Source organism: Cryptomeria japonica, chromosome 11, assembly GCF_030272615.1.
Source record: "Cryptomeria japonica chromosome 11, Sugi_1.0, whole genome shotgun sequence".
Classification (NCBI taxonomy): domain Eukaryota; kingdom Viridiplantae; phylum Streptophyta; class Pinopsida; order Cupressales; family Cupressaceae; genus Cryptomeria; species Cryptomeria japonica.
This window is the reverse complement of record NC_081415.1, coordinates 429,225,285-429,241,940: the sequence shown is the minus strand read 5'-3', so window position 1 is coordinate 429,241,940 and position 16,656 is coordinate 429,225,285. Positions and strand designations below refer to the sequence as shown.

Sequence of the window (16,656 nt, the reverse complement as noted above, 5' to 3'; positions counted from 1 at the left end):
ATGCAATAATCAGTAGGTATCTTTACAAATCTGCTTCAATACTTGAAGCACTTAGAACAACAGTATATGCACAGATGAAACCAAACTAGGGCACAGTAGTACAATGTACTTATCTGCTGATCAAGAAAGACAGATCATAAACACCATTCGCTGATAATGAAGTGTTCACTGCCTCTGAATGGATTCGCTGTCCCTTGGAACTGGTTCGCTGTCCTCGAATGATGATTCGCTGACCTTGAATGATATTCGCTGTCCTTGAATGGTGAGTCGCTGACCTTAGGATATGGTTCGCTGTCCGTGGAATGTAATTCGCTGATCACTGCTGGTGTAAGATCGCTGTGTAAGTGAATGAGTGTTATGCATGATGGATGCTTTGAATATATATGCGCCTTAACCTTCCAATACATCCTAGGTCGGCTTTCAAGGAGAGCAATTTAATTACAACATAATATCTTAAGTTTGGCGCTCATTATAGGGTCAGCCCCATACATTACAAGTTATATTATATTTATCTCCTGATACAAGGTCAGTCTCACACATTACAAGTTACATTGTGTTTATTGCATATAAGGCGTGACTAAGGCCAAGGGCCAATTAGCCACATACACGTGCTAGGTCGGCCCTAGAAGGGATCCAACATAGCTATAATATCAACATTCCCTCTTAGCTAGGGAGGAGACCTTCTCAAGATCTGAGTCACATAGTAACAACCACCATGGCTACTCCCTGAGGGTGGATCCATCATGGCTGCACCCATGGATGAAAAACAAATGAACACAAGTGCTTCACGCAATCGTGATGTCGTCATCTCAACATGACGTCACCATAGCTACTCCTAGAGGGTCAATAAAGTTATAAACACAATTGCTAGATCATGGAATTTCTTCCATGACATCCACCATACCTACTCGCAGAGGCTGGATCCACCATGCCTACTCGCAGAGGCTGGATCCACCATGCCTACTCGCAAAGGGTGGAAGAGGGCTTTCACCTCAAACTTCTCCCAGAGAAGAGTGCATTACCACCATGCCTACTTGTAGAGGGTGGCTCCATCATTCCTACTCGCAGAGGGTGGTTCCATCATTCCTACTCGCAGAGGGTGGATGATACATCTCAATGTATCATTGGTGCTGAGACTCCCTCTCAGCTAGAGCTTCATTCTCCACAACTCCAAGCTTATCTCGAAAGCATGCAAACTTCACTCGAGCAAGGGGCTTGGTGAGAACATCTGCTTTTTGCTCATCAGTGCTAATGTACTTCAGCTGAACAACATTCCTTTGCACCATATCCTTGATATAGTGATACTGGATTTCCACATGCTTTGTTCTGTCATGAAATACTGGATTGGCAGAAAGCTTCACACAGCTCTGGTTATCACTATGGATAACTGTAGGCTCCCAAGGTTGTCCAAACAATCCTGCAAGGAGTTTTCGAAGCCACACTGCTTCTCTAGGGTAGGAAGGGCTCAGAAATGAAGATGTCCAAGTCTTCTACGCCATAGCTCGCTTGACTCAGGTGCTTCATGAATGAGAGCTTGAACTGGACAAGCTAAAAGCTTATATAGGCTCTCATACCGATTCCCAATGACACAAGTTGATTTGATGCTGGAATTCTTAGGCCATGCCAGAACTCTTCCCTCAGAAAATGCAATCTGATAACCTTTATCTTCCAATGCTGATATGGAGATAAGGTTCCTCTTGATTCCCGGCACAAAAAATATATCACTGAGGTGAAGAGAAATTCCAGAATCTAAGTTAAGGGAAGTAGTACCAAAACCTCTTACAGAATAGTGTGCATCACCTCCAATGATCACATGTAGGTTGGATTCCTTCTCCACCAAGTCTGAAAGATGCTCCCGATAGCTAGTGATGTGTCTAGATGCTCCACTATCAATCAACCATGTATGATTGTCTGTAGGGACATTGCTTGACAAGGTAGACGTGAAGAGGAAGTCTTCGGCATCATTCTGATTTGAAACTTCATTTATGTTTGCTCCTTGTTGCTTTGGCTGGGATAAGCAGTCCCTAGCATAGTGACCAAACTTGTCACACCTGAAACACTTGATGCGTGAAAGATCCTTCTTCTTCTTCTTAGAATCAGGGGCTAGATCAGAGCTTTGGTCTCTATTTCTCTTGAAATCGTTCTTCTTCCAATAGCCTCCTTTCTTCTTGATGGACTGGGCAGCAAGAACATGATTGTCTTCACCATGGGAGCTTCTGATGATTCCTCTTGTAGCCAGTCTTGATTCCTCTTGAATGCAATCAGCATGAAGGCGGTCAAACTTGGGAAATTTGGATCTCCCACTTATGCCTTGGATAAATGGCTCCCAAGAGTGAGGGAGACCATTTAATACAAGCATGACAAGATCCTTGTCCACAACTTCATCTCCAATGGTGCTGAGCTGATCTCTTAAATCTGAAATCTTCATGAAGTAGGTGATGACTGATTCTCCCTTTGCCATCTTGACTTTATGAAGTTGCTGTCTCAATGCAAGTTCTCTACTTGTGTTGTTGACCTCATACATGCCTTCAAAAGCCTTGAACATATCTTTGGCTGAAGACATCTTAGAGATGATGGGAACAAGATGATCTTTCACGGAGTCAAATCAGAATCTTCTTGGCTTTGACAACATTCTTCTTGAATTGAAGTAATTCATCTTTGTCTTCAGGCACAGGCTGATCCTCTCCTTGCACAAACTCCAGAAGATCATTTTCTTCAAGGGTGACAAAGATTCTGAATTTCCATGAAGTGAAATTCAAAGCTCCTTCAAGTCTATCCTCAACTTTCAGACCGTACACCATCTTGAATGCTGGAAAATGATGTGAAAAGGATGAGGAAGGAGCGCTACTATCAAAAGTCTGATCACAACTGATAATACCATGTTAATTTTAGGATCAGACTGATAAATAAGGATCAGATAGATGATAGCAATGACAAAAAATCAAAACAATGAACACAAGGAACACCAAAAATACCTTGGGAAAACCTCCCTCTTGGAGGTGAAAAAAACCAGCTATAAATCTCAGATCTTATTATGCAATAATCAGTAGGTATATTTACAAATCTGCTTCAATACTTGAAGCACTTAGAACAGCAGTATATGCACAGATGAAACCAAACTAGGGCACAACAGTACAATGTACTTATCTGCTGATCAAGAAAGACGGATCATAAACACCATTCACTGATAATGAAGTGTTCACTGCCTCTGAATGGATTCGCTGTCCCTTGGAATTGGTTTGTTGTCCTTGAATGATGATTTGCTGACCTTGAATGATATTCGCTGTCCTTGAATGGTGAGTCGCTGGCCTTAGGATATGGTTCGCTGTCCGTGGAATGTAATTCGCTGATCACTGCTGGTGTAAGATCGCTGTTTAAGTGAATGTATGTTATGCATGATGGATGCTTTGAATATATATGCACCTTAACCTTCCAATACATCCTAGGTCAGCTTTCAAGGAGAGCAATTTAATTACAACATAATATCTTAAGTTTGGTGCCCAATATAGGGTCAGCCCCATACATTACAAGTTATATTATATTTATCTCCTGATATAGGGTCAGTCTCACACGTTACAAGCTACATTGTGTTTATTGCATATAAGACGTGACTAAGGCCGAGGGCCAATTAGTCACATACATGTGCTAGGTCGGCCCTAGAAGGGATCCGACCTAGCTATAACATCAACATGAATATGTTCTTCCCAAAGCATGAATCAATGTTCCTGCCAAGTCTTCGTCAAGTTCAAAGCGGGAAGGCTATTGAGAGGATGGATGTAGCAATGGGGGATGGGTATAGAATTGCAAGGGATTTGTAGGTAATTGCTAAGCAACCAAAGGTAGATGGAATGGGCTTGCCCTAAGGTGCAAGGTTCTTGTAGACAAAAAATAACAAGGTTACACATGATGCTCGCGATTGGGTTTTCATCATGGTATTTGTCTGAGGCACCATAGGAATGATTTTCAACATTGGTCAAGTTTTTTCTCTTTATTCTTGCATTTTCTATTTTTCTATTTTTTAATTTTTTTCTTTTTCTATTTTTGATTTTTTGCTCTTTGTATTTTTTGCTTTTTCTACTTTTCAATTTTTGATTTTTGATTTTTCTATTTTTTAATTTTTTTTTCTATTTTTTGTTTTTGATTTTTTTGAGCTTCTGCTGCATTAGGCATAAAAGCACTTGAGATGCACATGTTCATTTGCTCTTCGAGCTCTTCACCATCTAGTGTAACCTACTTAAGTGCTCTTGATCCATATTTAGTAGTCATGATATGAGGGCCTAACTAGTTGGGCTTGAATACACCTTTTTTCTCATAATCTTGGTTGATGTTTTTCAGATTCTCTTTCAAGTCAGGATTATTGATTTCAAATTATCTGAATTTGATGAAATTATTATAAAATTGCATAGCCAATTCTAACATGTTTGTAAGTGATTTAGAGTATGGAGCCTCTTATCATCAAAAAGTTCAAGCTCGTGATGATGTGCAATCTTATATTCTTCAATATCAATTAGATTTTGCATGAATATGTGTAAAGAAGGTAATTCAATCTCAATTGGTAAGACATTTTCGGCACCAAAGATGAGAATAAGGGGTTTCTCTTGTGGGTGTGAGAATATTGATTCGATAAGTGCATAAGGCAGGCTAAGTGCATAAGGCAGGCTAGACTTGAATATGCCAATATCTGCCTTTTGAAAATATTGTCATTGATGTCAAGAAGGAATTCGTTGTCCAAGATTGATGGCAAGCATATTGTCGTTGAGGTCCAAAGAGTCTTCAATATGAGGAGGAAGTCAAGAAGAGTCTGCTTAACTATGACTTTGTTTGAGATAGAACTACAACTTGGAAATTTTAATAGATGTGCAGAAGATTGTACGTAAAATACTTAGAATGAACACTAACAAATTGTTATTAGAATGGACAAGAACTTGGATTTATATGCTGGCCAGCTTCATGTTATTTGCGGCAGCACTTTGACTAGCCAACCTCATTCAAGTTGTTGCAGCACTAAAATTACACCTAGAGTATTGTTTTTATAAGAGTGAAAATAAATAACATTTTTGGTTCTTGTTGGGGCCAACCCCTTTAAGGAATTGTCATCTTGCTTAGGTCGACCCTCCTCATGTGTGATCGACACTTTGAAGAGTTGAAAGTTAAATAAATTAATCTTTACTAATTACTGGCCGACCTGCGATTAATGGCTTCCACATTGGAATTCAAAAAGAAGATTATTACCTTGTATTATGGCTGACTTCCTTTGTGAAGGATCACATTCTTTTGAAGAGGCATATGATGTTGTATAAAAGGAGATTAGATGTGATAGAAAAAGCAAGCGAGGAAATGTCAAATATTTAGAATTTGAGCAGAGCTAGTACAGAAAATATGAAGAGTATTGCTGACTTGTATTGAAGGATTTTGGAGCAGATTTATTTGAAGAACATGTGCAGATCTTGAAGAAGAATATATGCAGAGCTTGAAAGAGAATATGTGCAGATTTAAGAAGAAGAATATATGCAGATCTTGAAGAACATATGCAGTCTGTGAATGGAGAATATATGAGCAGATTTATGAAGATTTTATGAGTAGTTTTATGAAGATTTTATGAGCAGACCGATTAGAGTTTATGAGCAGATTTATGGAAGATTATATGAGCAGATTTATGAGCAGATTTATGAAGATTTTATGAGAAGACTTGTGAGAGTTTATGAGCAAATTAATGGAAGATTATATGAGCAGATTTATGGAAGATTATATGAGCAGATTCATGAAGATTTAATGAGCAGAATTATGAAGAAATTGTGAGTAGATTTAGAAGAAATTAAGATTAGATTTCTGAATTGATCAAGCAGAATGTGATACAAGCAGATTTATTAATGTAAGCGAGTGTTATGTGATAAAGATAAATAATATATGGCAGCAGAGATATAACATGCAGAATTGAAAGAGATATATGAAGACTTGAAAGAGATTGCATCAAATTTGTGGGAAAGAGGATATGTATAATCAGATTTTTATGAAGGCATAGAAAGAGTTTGTCATCCATTGAAGAAGACGTATTTTGAGAAGGAGAATACTTACTCATTTGGAAGTTGGTGCTTCCCAAAAGAAGAGATTGGTGTCTCTTGCTGTGCTGGTGCTCTGTTGTGGGGATTGGTGCCTACAAATTCTACAAGTGGGGATTGGTGTCTCCAAGGGGTTGGTGCCTACAAATCATTTTAGAGGGGATTGGTGTCTCTTGTGGGTTGGTGCCTATGAAGCTTGTAAGATAAGCATTTTTATAAGCAATATTTTCCCGAGGTTTTCTCCCATAAGGGTTTCCATCTAAATCTTGTGTTCTTGTGTTGTATAATTATTAGATTTTATGTGATTGATGTTTTGCAATTGACATTATTGTGGTTATGATATTGCTATCAAGATTCAATTGTGTAGTTTCTTGAGTCAAACTCAATGATTCATGTTTCATGAATAGTGGTTCACAAGAACCCGTCTCTCATGATAATGAATCGTCCAATGCTTCACCTAGATGCAATGAGTGCTAAGTGGACCATTCATTATCATGAGAGATGAGTTCTTGTGAACCGCTACTCATGAAACATGAGTCAATGAGTTTGACTCAAGAAATACATAGTTGAATCCTAATAGCAATATCATAATTTGACTAGTGTAAAATATCCCCTACTAATCACTATTGTTGTTGTTAGTTTGAAAAAGTAAAAGTTGTCTTATACTGATTCACCCCCCCTCTTAGTTTAAGCTTGTGCTCAACATTGTTTGCATTGTTGACAATCTTTTTACTGATTTTAATTAGAGTTTTGTTGGATGCTTTGGCCTAGCCATTAGCTTGGGGTTGGGGGTATAAGGTTCAAACAATTTGTGTTGAATGTGAAATTTATCATAGAGGACTTTGATTTCTCAATTTCTTAGGACTTACCATTATTAGTAATGATGGTAGAAGGGATGCCATATGGACAAATGAAGTGATTTAGGATGAACTTGGATATTTGGGTATTGGTTACATCAATGAGTGGAATGACTTCAACTGACTTAATGAAATGTTTAGTAGGGGTGGGGATGTGTTTATGGCCATTGGAGGAAGAAGGATCAATCTTACCAATGAGATCGAGCTTTGACATTGAGAAGGGCCATGGAAAATTAATAGGTTGCAATTCTTGAGAAGGAATATAAATGAGATTGCATTGTTTCTGACAAGATACACATTTTTGAACATACTAATAGGCATTAATTTTCATGGTAGACCAATAATATCATTTTCTAAGTATCTTTGCCAAGACCATGCCATTGATGTGTGCTGCACAAATACCATCATGGACTTCTTTGATAATCAAGGTGGCCTCATTTGAGTTTAAACAAAGTAATCGAGTATTGTCATAGCCTTTATAATACAAGGTGCTGCCAAGGATAGTAAAATAGGAGGTTTTCAGGATAAAATTTTGTATGCTGGTTACATGATAAGTTAGATGGTAAGGTTTGCTCATGAAGGTAGGTGTAAATATGATGATTTTAGGGGGAGTTGGGACGAATAATCTCACACACCATATTAGCTTCTAGTACATCATATGTTGGGATCAAAAACTGCTCGACCAAGAATTAATAGTGTTGAGTGTTTGTATACATTGTTATAAGAGAACCAATAGTGGTTGTGACATCTACAGATTTTGTTATTCATACAAGAAACTTGCTCAAATTGAATATAGATGAAATATTGCTTTAAACTATCAATCGATCACTTGTAGGGGATAAGTTTTTCGTCTTTTTGTGTGATATTCATCATTAACTTGTTTGATTATCAACTAAGTATCATCATAAACTAGCAAATGTTTAATGTTCCATTGTATTTCCAACTTCAGATTGGAGATGAGTGCTTAATATTCTGCAATATTGCTTGTACAAGGGAATCCAATTCTAAAGGCTTTTGGTATGAGATCACTTTGTAGTGAGAAATATTCTTCCAATCCTTGAGCCATGAGAGGTGAAGGAGCCATCAAAATCTATTTTCCATTCTATCACTTCCTTAAGAGAGAGAATTAACTCATATGGAAAATCTATGATTAAAGGTTGATGTTTTGATATAGGTGCTTCTGCCAGCTGATTTTCAAGAGCTTTCCTCTTGATTTCATTGTGGTTTATGTATTCAATGTCGAATTCACTCAGCTACATGACCCTTTTTGTAGTCCTTCCTTTAAGAGTTGTTTTGGGTAGTAGGTATTCAAGAGGATGAATTTTAGCAACAAGGTGTATTTTGTTGTTGAGTGTGTGGTGTTGCAACTTTTGGGATGCAAAATTGATAGGGAAGCATGTTTTTTCCATTAGAGTTACTTGAGTTCATGATGACAAGAGTCTTCCTTAGTAATAGACAACACTTCTTTTATCTTGATCATCATGCTGAGCTAGGAGAGCTCCTATGGCAATTTGAGTGGCTGAATTGTATAACAACAAATGTCTGGCATGAACAATTGAGACAAGTGTTGGGGGATTTGCAAGATATTATCTGAGGCAACCAAATGCTTTTTCACATTGCTCATCCTAGTGGAACTTTATGTTTTTAAATAAGTTTGAGAATAGTTGACATCTATCGGCAACCTGTGAGAAAAATTTCTGAATAGCTTGGAGTTTACCTTGTAGATTTTGAAGTTGTTTAATATTGCTAGGAGGCATCTCTGTGATGACATTGAAGACATATTTTGGGATTTAGATGAACTTTGTATTCTCGTAGTCTATCAAAAATCTGTTGGAGGACAAAAGGATGTTCAACTTTGGTCTTTGACAAAAGGAGATGACCATATTTTCAACCAAGTGATAAAAATTCAATGCATGCTTACATCTTAAGCCTTATTCTTGTTTCTCTTTCTACTATTACTTCTTTGGATTTGATAAGAAAATTTTCAACCACAAAAAACTGGTAATTTTTTACTGAATAGAAAATTACAAGCCTATAGTGTATTTCTTTAGTTCTTTTAGCTTTTCTGAACCACATATCATCGCTATAGGGAAACCAAATGTAATTTATATGATATTTCTGAGAAACCTCTAGAGGAAGTTTTCCATTTGTTAAGGGATGCTTCATGCTTCTAGAAGTCTTCTAGAGGTTTAAAGAACTTTTATCTGAAGCTTCCTAATTTGGAGATGTTTCCATGTGGGTTTCTGAGATATGGACATGTTTTTTATATGGGAGGCAAGTGCTGGGGATCTGGGTACAAGTCCTTGGGTAACTATGGGTGAGTCTTGATATTCATATAAATGCCTAAGATTTATGGTGAGGAAGGCCATGCAGTGGGTGAGATTGATGATTATTTGAACTTTTATTTTCTTTATTGGCTAAAATGGTGTAAATGATTCAATATTCCAGTTTGGTGTCTAGAATCTATTGAGTGTTTTCTTTTACATTTGGCAATGCCTGTTTCATTTGCATTGTTTTAATCAATCATCAAAATTGAATAGGAACGAATCTAGTAGTGGCATATGTCAAAAATAAGATACTACTTTTGTTTCTGGAACATTGAAACATTCTGAGGATTTGTTTTACCTTTTGGATGCATGGCACCCTCAGGCGTGTTCACAGAACTTATTCAACATATGCAAGTCAAAGGAGTTCAGGTATTTATGGTTTTGCTATGATTAGAAATGACTAATTTTAAATGGAGTGAAACGCTCTTTTTTAAATACAAGGCTATTTTTTTAAGGGTAAATAATTTTTCTGTTAACAAGAAACCAAAAATGCTCTAGCTCTCAGAATAAAACCACAAAGCACAAGAAGCAATGAGAAAGAGGACCAGGTGTATCTAACTAACTGGTATACAGGCAAATCAGACTCATATAGAAGAGGCTATGTGGTTGTATTAATTTAAGTCAGTTTTAGGCTCAATGGATGTATTTTCATGTTGATGATGCTAGCCTTGTTTACTTAAATGACCAAATGAAAGCAGCCGATGTATCTTCCATCACATTCTGAAGAGTGTTATGTAATTCTCTATGATAAATCACGAAGGTCTGGGTTTGGATGATTTTTCTATCCTCAACCCAAAAATAATATGAGCCTGATGTACAAGTTCTTATTTTTCCCATTTTTCTGACTGAACAAGGTGCACTGTATGTGTAATTGTAGTATTGGTGCTAGATTTCTCTTACATGCACCAAGATGACTGATTATCTTATAAGAAGTTGTAACATGAGACCAGCCTTTTTTTATTGGGTGTTCTATTTTGACTTAAGATTATATGGTCTTAGGTTTTGTCTGGGTCAGCTTTATAAGAAACAGCCACTACTAAATATTTGGAATTATAATGCTGCCAACCAAATCTATGAGATCCTCTTGCCTTCCTTGTAGTTTAAAAGTGAAACATTTCTTTTCTATATAGAAACTTGAGAACAATGACAATTTGAATACAATAAAAATATTATCGGTGCTTGGATCCATTCCAATAAGGATGATTGGTGATGTGTTTTTTATGACACCTCGAACACAGAATAAAATACTGAGTATTCTATCCTCTCTTGAACATGGAAACCTCAAATGCTAAATGTCGTGATCAAATAAGGCAACCCCAAGGTTTACAATGTGAACAATTGACTTTACTGATGGCAGATGGATAGAAATCAGTGTATTGATGTGATATGCTGGTAACACAAAGGGACTTACATTTTGCTGGAACGTGGAAACTAACTGATTGGCTTGAAAAGAAAAGACAAAAGAGACAAGGTTAGAAAAATTTAATCTAAACCTAAGGACAATGATGATAATAGATGATGCTTTGATAGATGGATTCCATAATCAAGCCTTGCTTCGCCATGAGGAAACAACTACACAAAACTAATGCAATCTCCAAAGAGAACGAAGGATTTTCATATTTTAACATTCATTAAATACCCAAGATTGGCAATATCCAAATGAATATCCACAATCGAACTAGTGCTAAATCAGGTTCAAACTAACCATACACTGTAATTTGCAATCAACAAATTCCAAATGGTATGAATTGGAATTCCATCAAATATCATCACATTTCTCCATTACAATCAATGAACTTCAACTAATTTTGAGAAGTAACAAGAAACCATGCAAAATGTAGAAACACAACACAAAGATTCACCATAGCTTCAATGGTAGTAATGTATTGATTTCAACATAATCTTGGCAACAATCTCTAGCTTCCTCCTCCTACTTTGCTTGCTAACTACTTCTAACTATTCTCTGATTATTATGTTATTAACCTTTTACAAATGATAAGACTAAGCCTTATATAGAGCCTTTTATCATTGTTTAAGAAATGGGTTTTCTTTTCCCATGATTGGCTTAGTTTTGAAATTTTGAGTCAGGTATGCTATTAGTTGCTTCAAATTTGTTCTAGGTCTTTAAGGGTTAAGGGTTTAGTTTTTAATCGCTCAAATGTCTGATAAAAAACCCTCTAGGTTCTATTTCTGCATTACTTTATTCACTTAAGTAATGGGTCTTTAAGTCGTGTAAAGTGTCCCCCCCTTGTTACTTACCTAGGCGGTCGTTAAATAATTGTAAAAATTTACGCCTATCTCTTATGCCTTTTCCTAAATGTTGTCGGGTCCCGTAAGTATCGTGCAACTCTCAGATAAATCTATGACTTTCGCTGTTTCGTTAGGCGAAGTTGCTGGTGTGTTAAGCTATGCGAAATAGCGAAAGGCAAAAGCAGGCTTGACCGCGTGCATTGACGACCAGCTTAACGAGACTCCATCTCGTTTTGAATCCAATGGCTCGCGTTGATTCGCAGCCGAAATAAGCAAGTTACCTTTCGCGAAATGGCGAAAAGGTTTGGCGGGACCCAGTGGTGAAGACTTCTCCTTTGTCTAAAAGGTGGTCAGTTTTGAAAGAGATCAACGGCCCGCGTTGTTTTGCAGCCGAGAGATGCTTGTAGTTTACTCTTCGCGAAATGGCGAAAGGTTGATGGGCCCGGGCGAGGAGGTTTATAAGAGGCATAACAAATGTGCAAGTCCCCGAGATCTAACGGCCAGCGCAGTTTCGCAAGATGAAGATGCTTGGAAAATAGCTTTCGCGAAGTGGCGAAAATGACATGGCATTCCAAGTGAGCAGTCTAGCTGGTTTAAGTGGCAAGTAAGAAAGTGACATGTGGCCGAAAATCAAAGTGTTCAGCGAGTTAAATTTGAGGATTAAGGGCCGGTGGGCCCACAGCACAGGCAAGGCATAAAGGTAAAGGCCGATCAACTCTGTTTTGATCCAACGGTTCTCGTGACCTCGTGGCTGCAAACCAACTGGAGATTAATGTTCGCGAAGTCGCGAAAGACAGGTGCAAGTCACATGAAGGCATGACGTGGCATGACAGTTGTTGCTTTTTGTGGGGCTTGATAATGATGTGTCGAGTGACACGTGGTTTTTAAAGGTGACTGAGGGCCCGCCTATGTGTAATCGGCGGTTATGTGGGAATAGTGAAGTAAGACACGTGGCTGACTCAGAACTGAACCTGAAGGAGCTTCCAGGGCTAATGGCCGAGTGCCACGTGGCATTTGTTAACCAGTGAACAAGTGGGGTAAGTAGTACCTGGATAAAGGGCCCACTTAAAAGGCATTCATCTCAAGATTGATCCAACGCTTCTCGTTGTTTCGTGGCCCAAAGATGGAAGCGGATTAACATCTGCGAAATAGCGAAAACCGTTAGCTGTCAAGATGAGGCGTGGTTAGTTAAAAAGGTTGAGTGTCCCGGTTGGAGTTAAAGGCCGAGTGATTAGAGTTCCATCTAACGCTTGGCGCGGCTTCGTGAAAGGAAAATGCTCGAAGGTTAAGGCCCGGGAAGTGGCGAAAAGAAGGTAGGGCCCGACATTAAGGTAAAGAGGTCAAACGGAGATAAAGACCGATCAAGTTCCATCCAATCGGACGACTGGCGTGGCTTCGCTGGGTTAAAGTGCACGTTGGCTACTGTCTGCGAAGTAGCGAAAGGAGTTTTAGCTTGTTGCCGGATGAGGAAAGGTAAAAGGGTAAAGGCAGTGCAAGTTTGATATGATCTAGTGGCCAGTGCAGTTTCGCTAGTTGAACGTGCAAGGATGTTATGCTCTGCGAAATGGCGAAAGAGCGGAAAAGAAAATACACAGGTGTGTTATGACCCGTTGGAGCGAAATTTTCGAATTCTTCCATGAATTCAATTCTGAAAGGACGGCCGAAGCATGCTGTATCAATGTTGCAGTTAAGAGCCCGATTGCCGTATATGGTCTCACATCAATTGAATGTAGGCATCATTTCGAAGAGCTGTTGCGAAGAAGCGGGTGCAGAGCAGATTTCTTCAAGACAAGAATAGGTTCTCTCGTGCTTTTGCTTAGCAATTACTTGATAGTTTGTTTAAATCGAGGTTTTGATCTGTTATAGAACTGGTATGGCTAGTAATTAATCTACTTGCATAGTATTATTGAGATGGCACCTAAAAGGGAGTTCTCAGGGAAAGTCAGCTACCATGAGAGGGCTATTTGTGACGATTTTCTGGAGCAGTTAACCATGTCAACTAATGTGGCAGCCAAGACTAAAGAGTTGGTGCCAAAAGCTCCTCGTTTAAGAATAGGAGACGGAATGTATGACAAAGGCAATTGGCTGAGAGACCCGCAGATAGGGTTGTTTGGGTTGGGTTTGTTTAAAGTTGGATTTGGTATGAGACACTCCTCAGCCCCAATGAACAACATTTGGGAGTTGGATGTAGGCAAATTGGTAGTTCCTGGAGTGTTCATGGATGTGGACCTTCTAACTCAGGTTGCACACAATTATGACCTAATTACAAAGAGTATTAGGGACATAAATGGAAAAACCCTCATTGAGATTAATGATGAGGAGTTCAGAAATGCATTCGGGCTTAGTGAAGTGTCCAACTATTTGGAACCCATCAATTTCAAATCATTGGCTCAGGTTTACAATGCACAGAGGAATCACCTTAGGAATGGGCCTCTTAAAGAATTCTTTGTTAAAATAGGTGGATTATCTGTTGTAGGACCCAATACTATGGAGCCTTTCTCCTTAAATCTATTCACTCTGAGAGCCAAGGGATTATACTGGTCACTCTGCCAAATTTTTGGAGAGGATGCTGAAGCAAACATGCCAACTCATTACATGCTAATGATTGCTCAAATTTTAAATCCTTCTCTAGCAGTGACATTTGATTATGCACCCTATATCACTGATGCCATCCATGAAGGTTTGATAGGGATAAAAAATGGAAAAGTGGACAGGCCTTTTGGATGGTACTCCCTCCTCATGCACTTGTTTTTATTTAAGGGTGGAGATTACTTTGCAAATGGAATGGATCTAGTAAAAGAAAAGGATGGAGAGAAGATGCCAGTTTAGTTGTGGAGCACAGTGCTGTCATGGGACAGAGAAGATGCTAGCTACTTAAGGTTTGATAAGTGCTTTGCATCCAAGATCAGGACTCTTTTATGCTCAGAAAATCCAAGAGTCCCTAAAGCTCTTTTAGAATTCCTTGGGCCAAAGGAATTTGCTAAGGATATAAAAATTGTCCATAATTGGGGTGATATGTACTTGTACCCTGTTTCCATAGTTTTTAGAGTGTATGGTTTCAGAGGTACTCCATTTTTGTTGTCCTACCAGGTCCTATTAAAAATAGGAATTGCAGAAGTCCTCAGGCAGATTGGAAGTGTGCAAGAGGTAGAGCTAACAGGTAGAGGTAAAGGGACCATTTTCCCTACAATAACTATAGCACATCAGTTTGTCATAACTAAAGGGGGTTGGATGTGTTTTGAAGATTTCCTTCAACCCTATCATTTATCAATTGCAGTATCAAGGTGTGTCGACCCTGAAGATTTCTTCGACGGCATGTTCAGGAAAAGGGCAGTATGTAGAGGCAGACCTCATCAATTTCAATTCCCTAAGGACCTAATCAGGAATGAGTTCGATTTGGATGAGCAAGAGTTGAGGAAAGAGAAATGGGTGGCCTACAAGAAGGCCTTAGATTTTGTGCACCAATTTGACACTAGCTATGATCCTTTGTCCAGTTTCCACCCCTTTAAAGAAAAGGCAAAATTCTTAATTCTTTGTTTTGAAGATGTGATGCAGACATTGAAAGAAAAAAGGGAGGCTGTGATTTAAAATAATCCTGAGAAGGAAAAACTAGTTTAACTAGGTCTACATCTGCCAAAACAATCCCTCCAGGTGATTATGTGTTACATAAAAGGTCCAAATACAGTGTGTTAGTACCAACAACAGGGGAGCCTTCAACTTCAAAAGGTAAGAGAAAAATACAAGAAATCATTGATATTCAGGAGAGCCCAAAGAAGCAAAGGGTGGGAAAGGAAGTGCAATCTGATGATCCCTTGTATTCACCATCTCAATCCCCTATTCATATAGGAGATGAACAAGTAGCAGCTGAACAACTACTACAATTAGGCAGCCTTGGGGAGATAGCCTACACCTATGATGAAGTAGAAGAGGGAATGCCAGAAGAGCCCCTTAATGCTGAAATGAATATAACTATTGATGAGTTCAAAGGCCAGGAGCTGGATCCTGATGTTAAACAAGCCAGTGAAGATTTCTTAGCTGATAGCAACTTAGTCACATCAGGAGCTTTCATGCAATTCGTGTGGAAGCAGAATATTGATCATTTCAATGCTAGATGTGAGTAGAGGAAGAGTGAGAAGCCCCACAAGGATTCGGCTGTGGTGGAGGAAGAAATATAGCAAGAGATTACTACTGAGTTCAAGACCATCACTCCTGAGCAAGGAAGAGACATGGTAGCAAAGGCTGGTGTACTTATTCTCCTTGAATGGGACATAGCAGATGCCTTGGTTTTAGAGGCAGTAAGGAAAGAGACTAAGCCCATGGAAGGAGTCACCTTCAGCAAGGATGATGCTGCTTTGGTCATGTGATCCTTGAAAAGAGATGAGAATAAAAAGAAAAGGGATACTCCAGGGTCAAGTTACCTTGGAGGTATGATAGTGAAAAGAGTACAAAGCACTAGGGTGGTGGAAGCTGCTAGCATTGTTCTAGAGACTGCAAAGTTTAGTGTTGCAGTAGCAGAAAGAGAGGCAAAGGAAAAAGCAAATCTCCAAGCTAAGTTGGAGACAGTTTTAAAAGCTTATAACAGTACCAAGGAGTAGGTAAGGGGTAAAGATAGCATCATTGCCAAGCTACAAAGCCAGTTGGCAGGACAATACCATCAAGGTGAGTCCTCAACATTGATGATCTCCTCTTCTCCTGCAAGGCCTCCACCTACCAGCCCCATTATTGAATTCCCACCATCTCCAGCACCTTCTAGTTCCCAGTTGATTGAGATCACTCCCCATGAATTGGAGAAGCTAAAACAGGCTCAGGCCTTGTATGCAAAGAAATATGAAGAGAGAGTAAGGGCTACAATTTTAAGTTTTGCTGACACCATAGGGTCCTCACTAATGTACAACAACATGAGTAAGATTTTGGACATGTGGAATGAGCTAAATGGAGACAAGGCTGTTCTAATGTCTATTTTTGACAAGTGGAAACCCAGAGAGCAGGATATAGAACTTATTTGTGTATCCTATGATGGGGCAGGGGCTGACCCCATTATTAAATCTACTTATGATATGACAAAGGATTTAGTAAAGTTAGCAGGAGTAGATAATGCAGATAGAAAGATCAACTTGTACAAGAAAGAGTACACTGATCAAGTTTTTGAATTACTCCCAAGGG

At 38.8% G+C, this 16,656-nt stretch overlaps 1 protein-coding gene across 2 annotated transcripts in view; it reads left to right on the top strand.

The window, feature by feature from the left end:
- The window catches only part of LOC131073658 (ubiquitin carboxyl-terminal hydrolase 2), a 133,233-nt gene that overhangs the window by 60,959 nt on the left and 55,618 nt on the right, over nucleotides 1-16,656 (top strand). For both annotated transcript variants that reach the window (XM_058010157.2, XM_058010158.2), the window contains exon 3: nucleotides 9,566-9,612. In XM_058010157.2, the coding sequence (XP_057866140.2) occupies nucleotides 9,566-9,612 (47 nt within the window). The remainder of the gene's footprint in view (nucleotides 1-9,565; nucleotides 9,613-16,656) is intronic.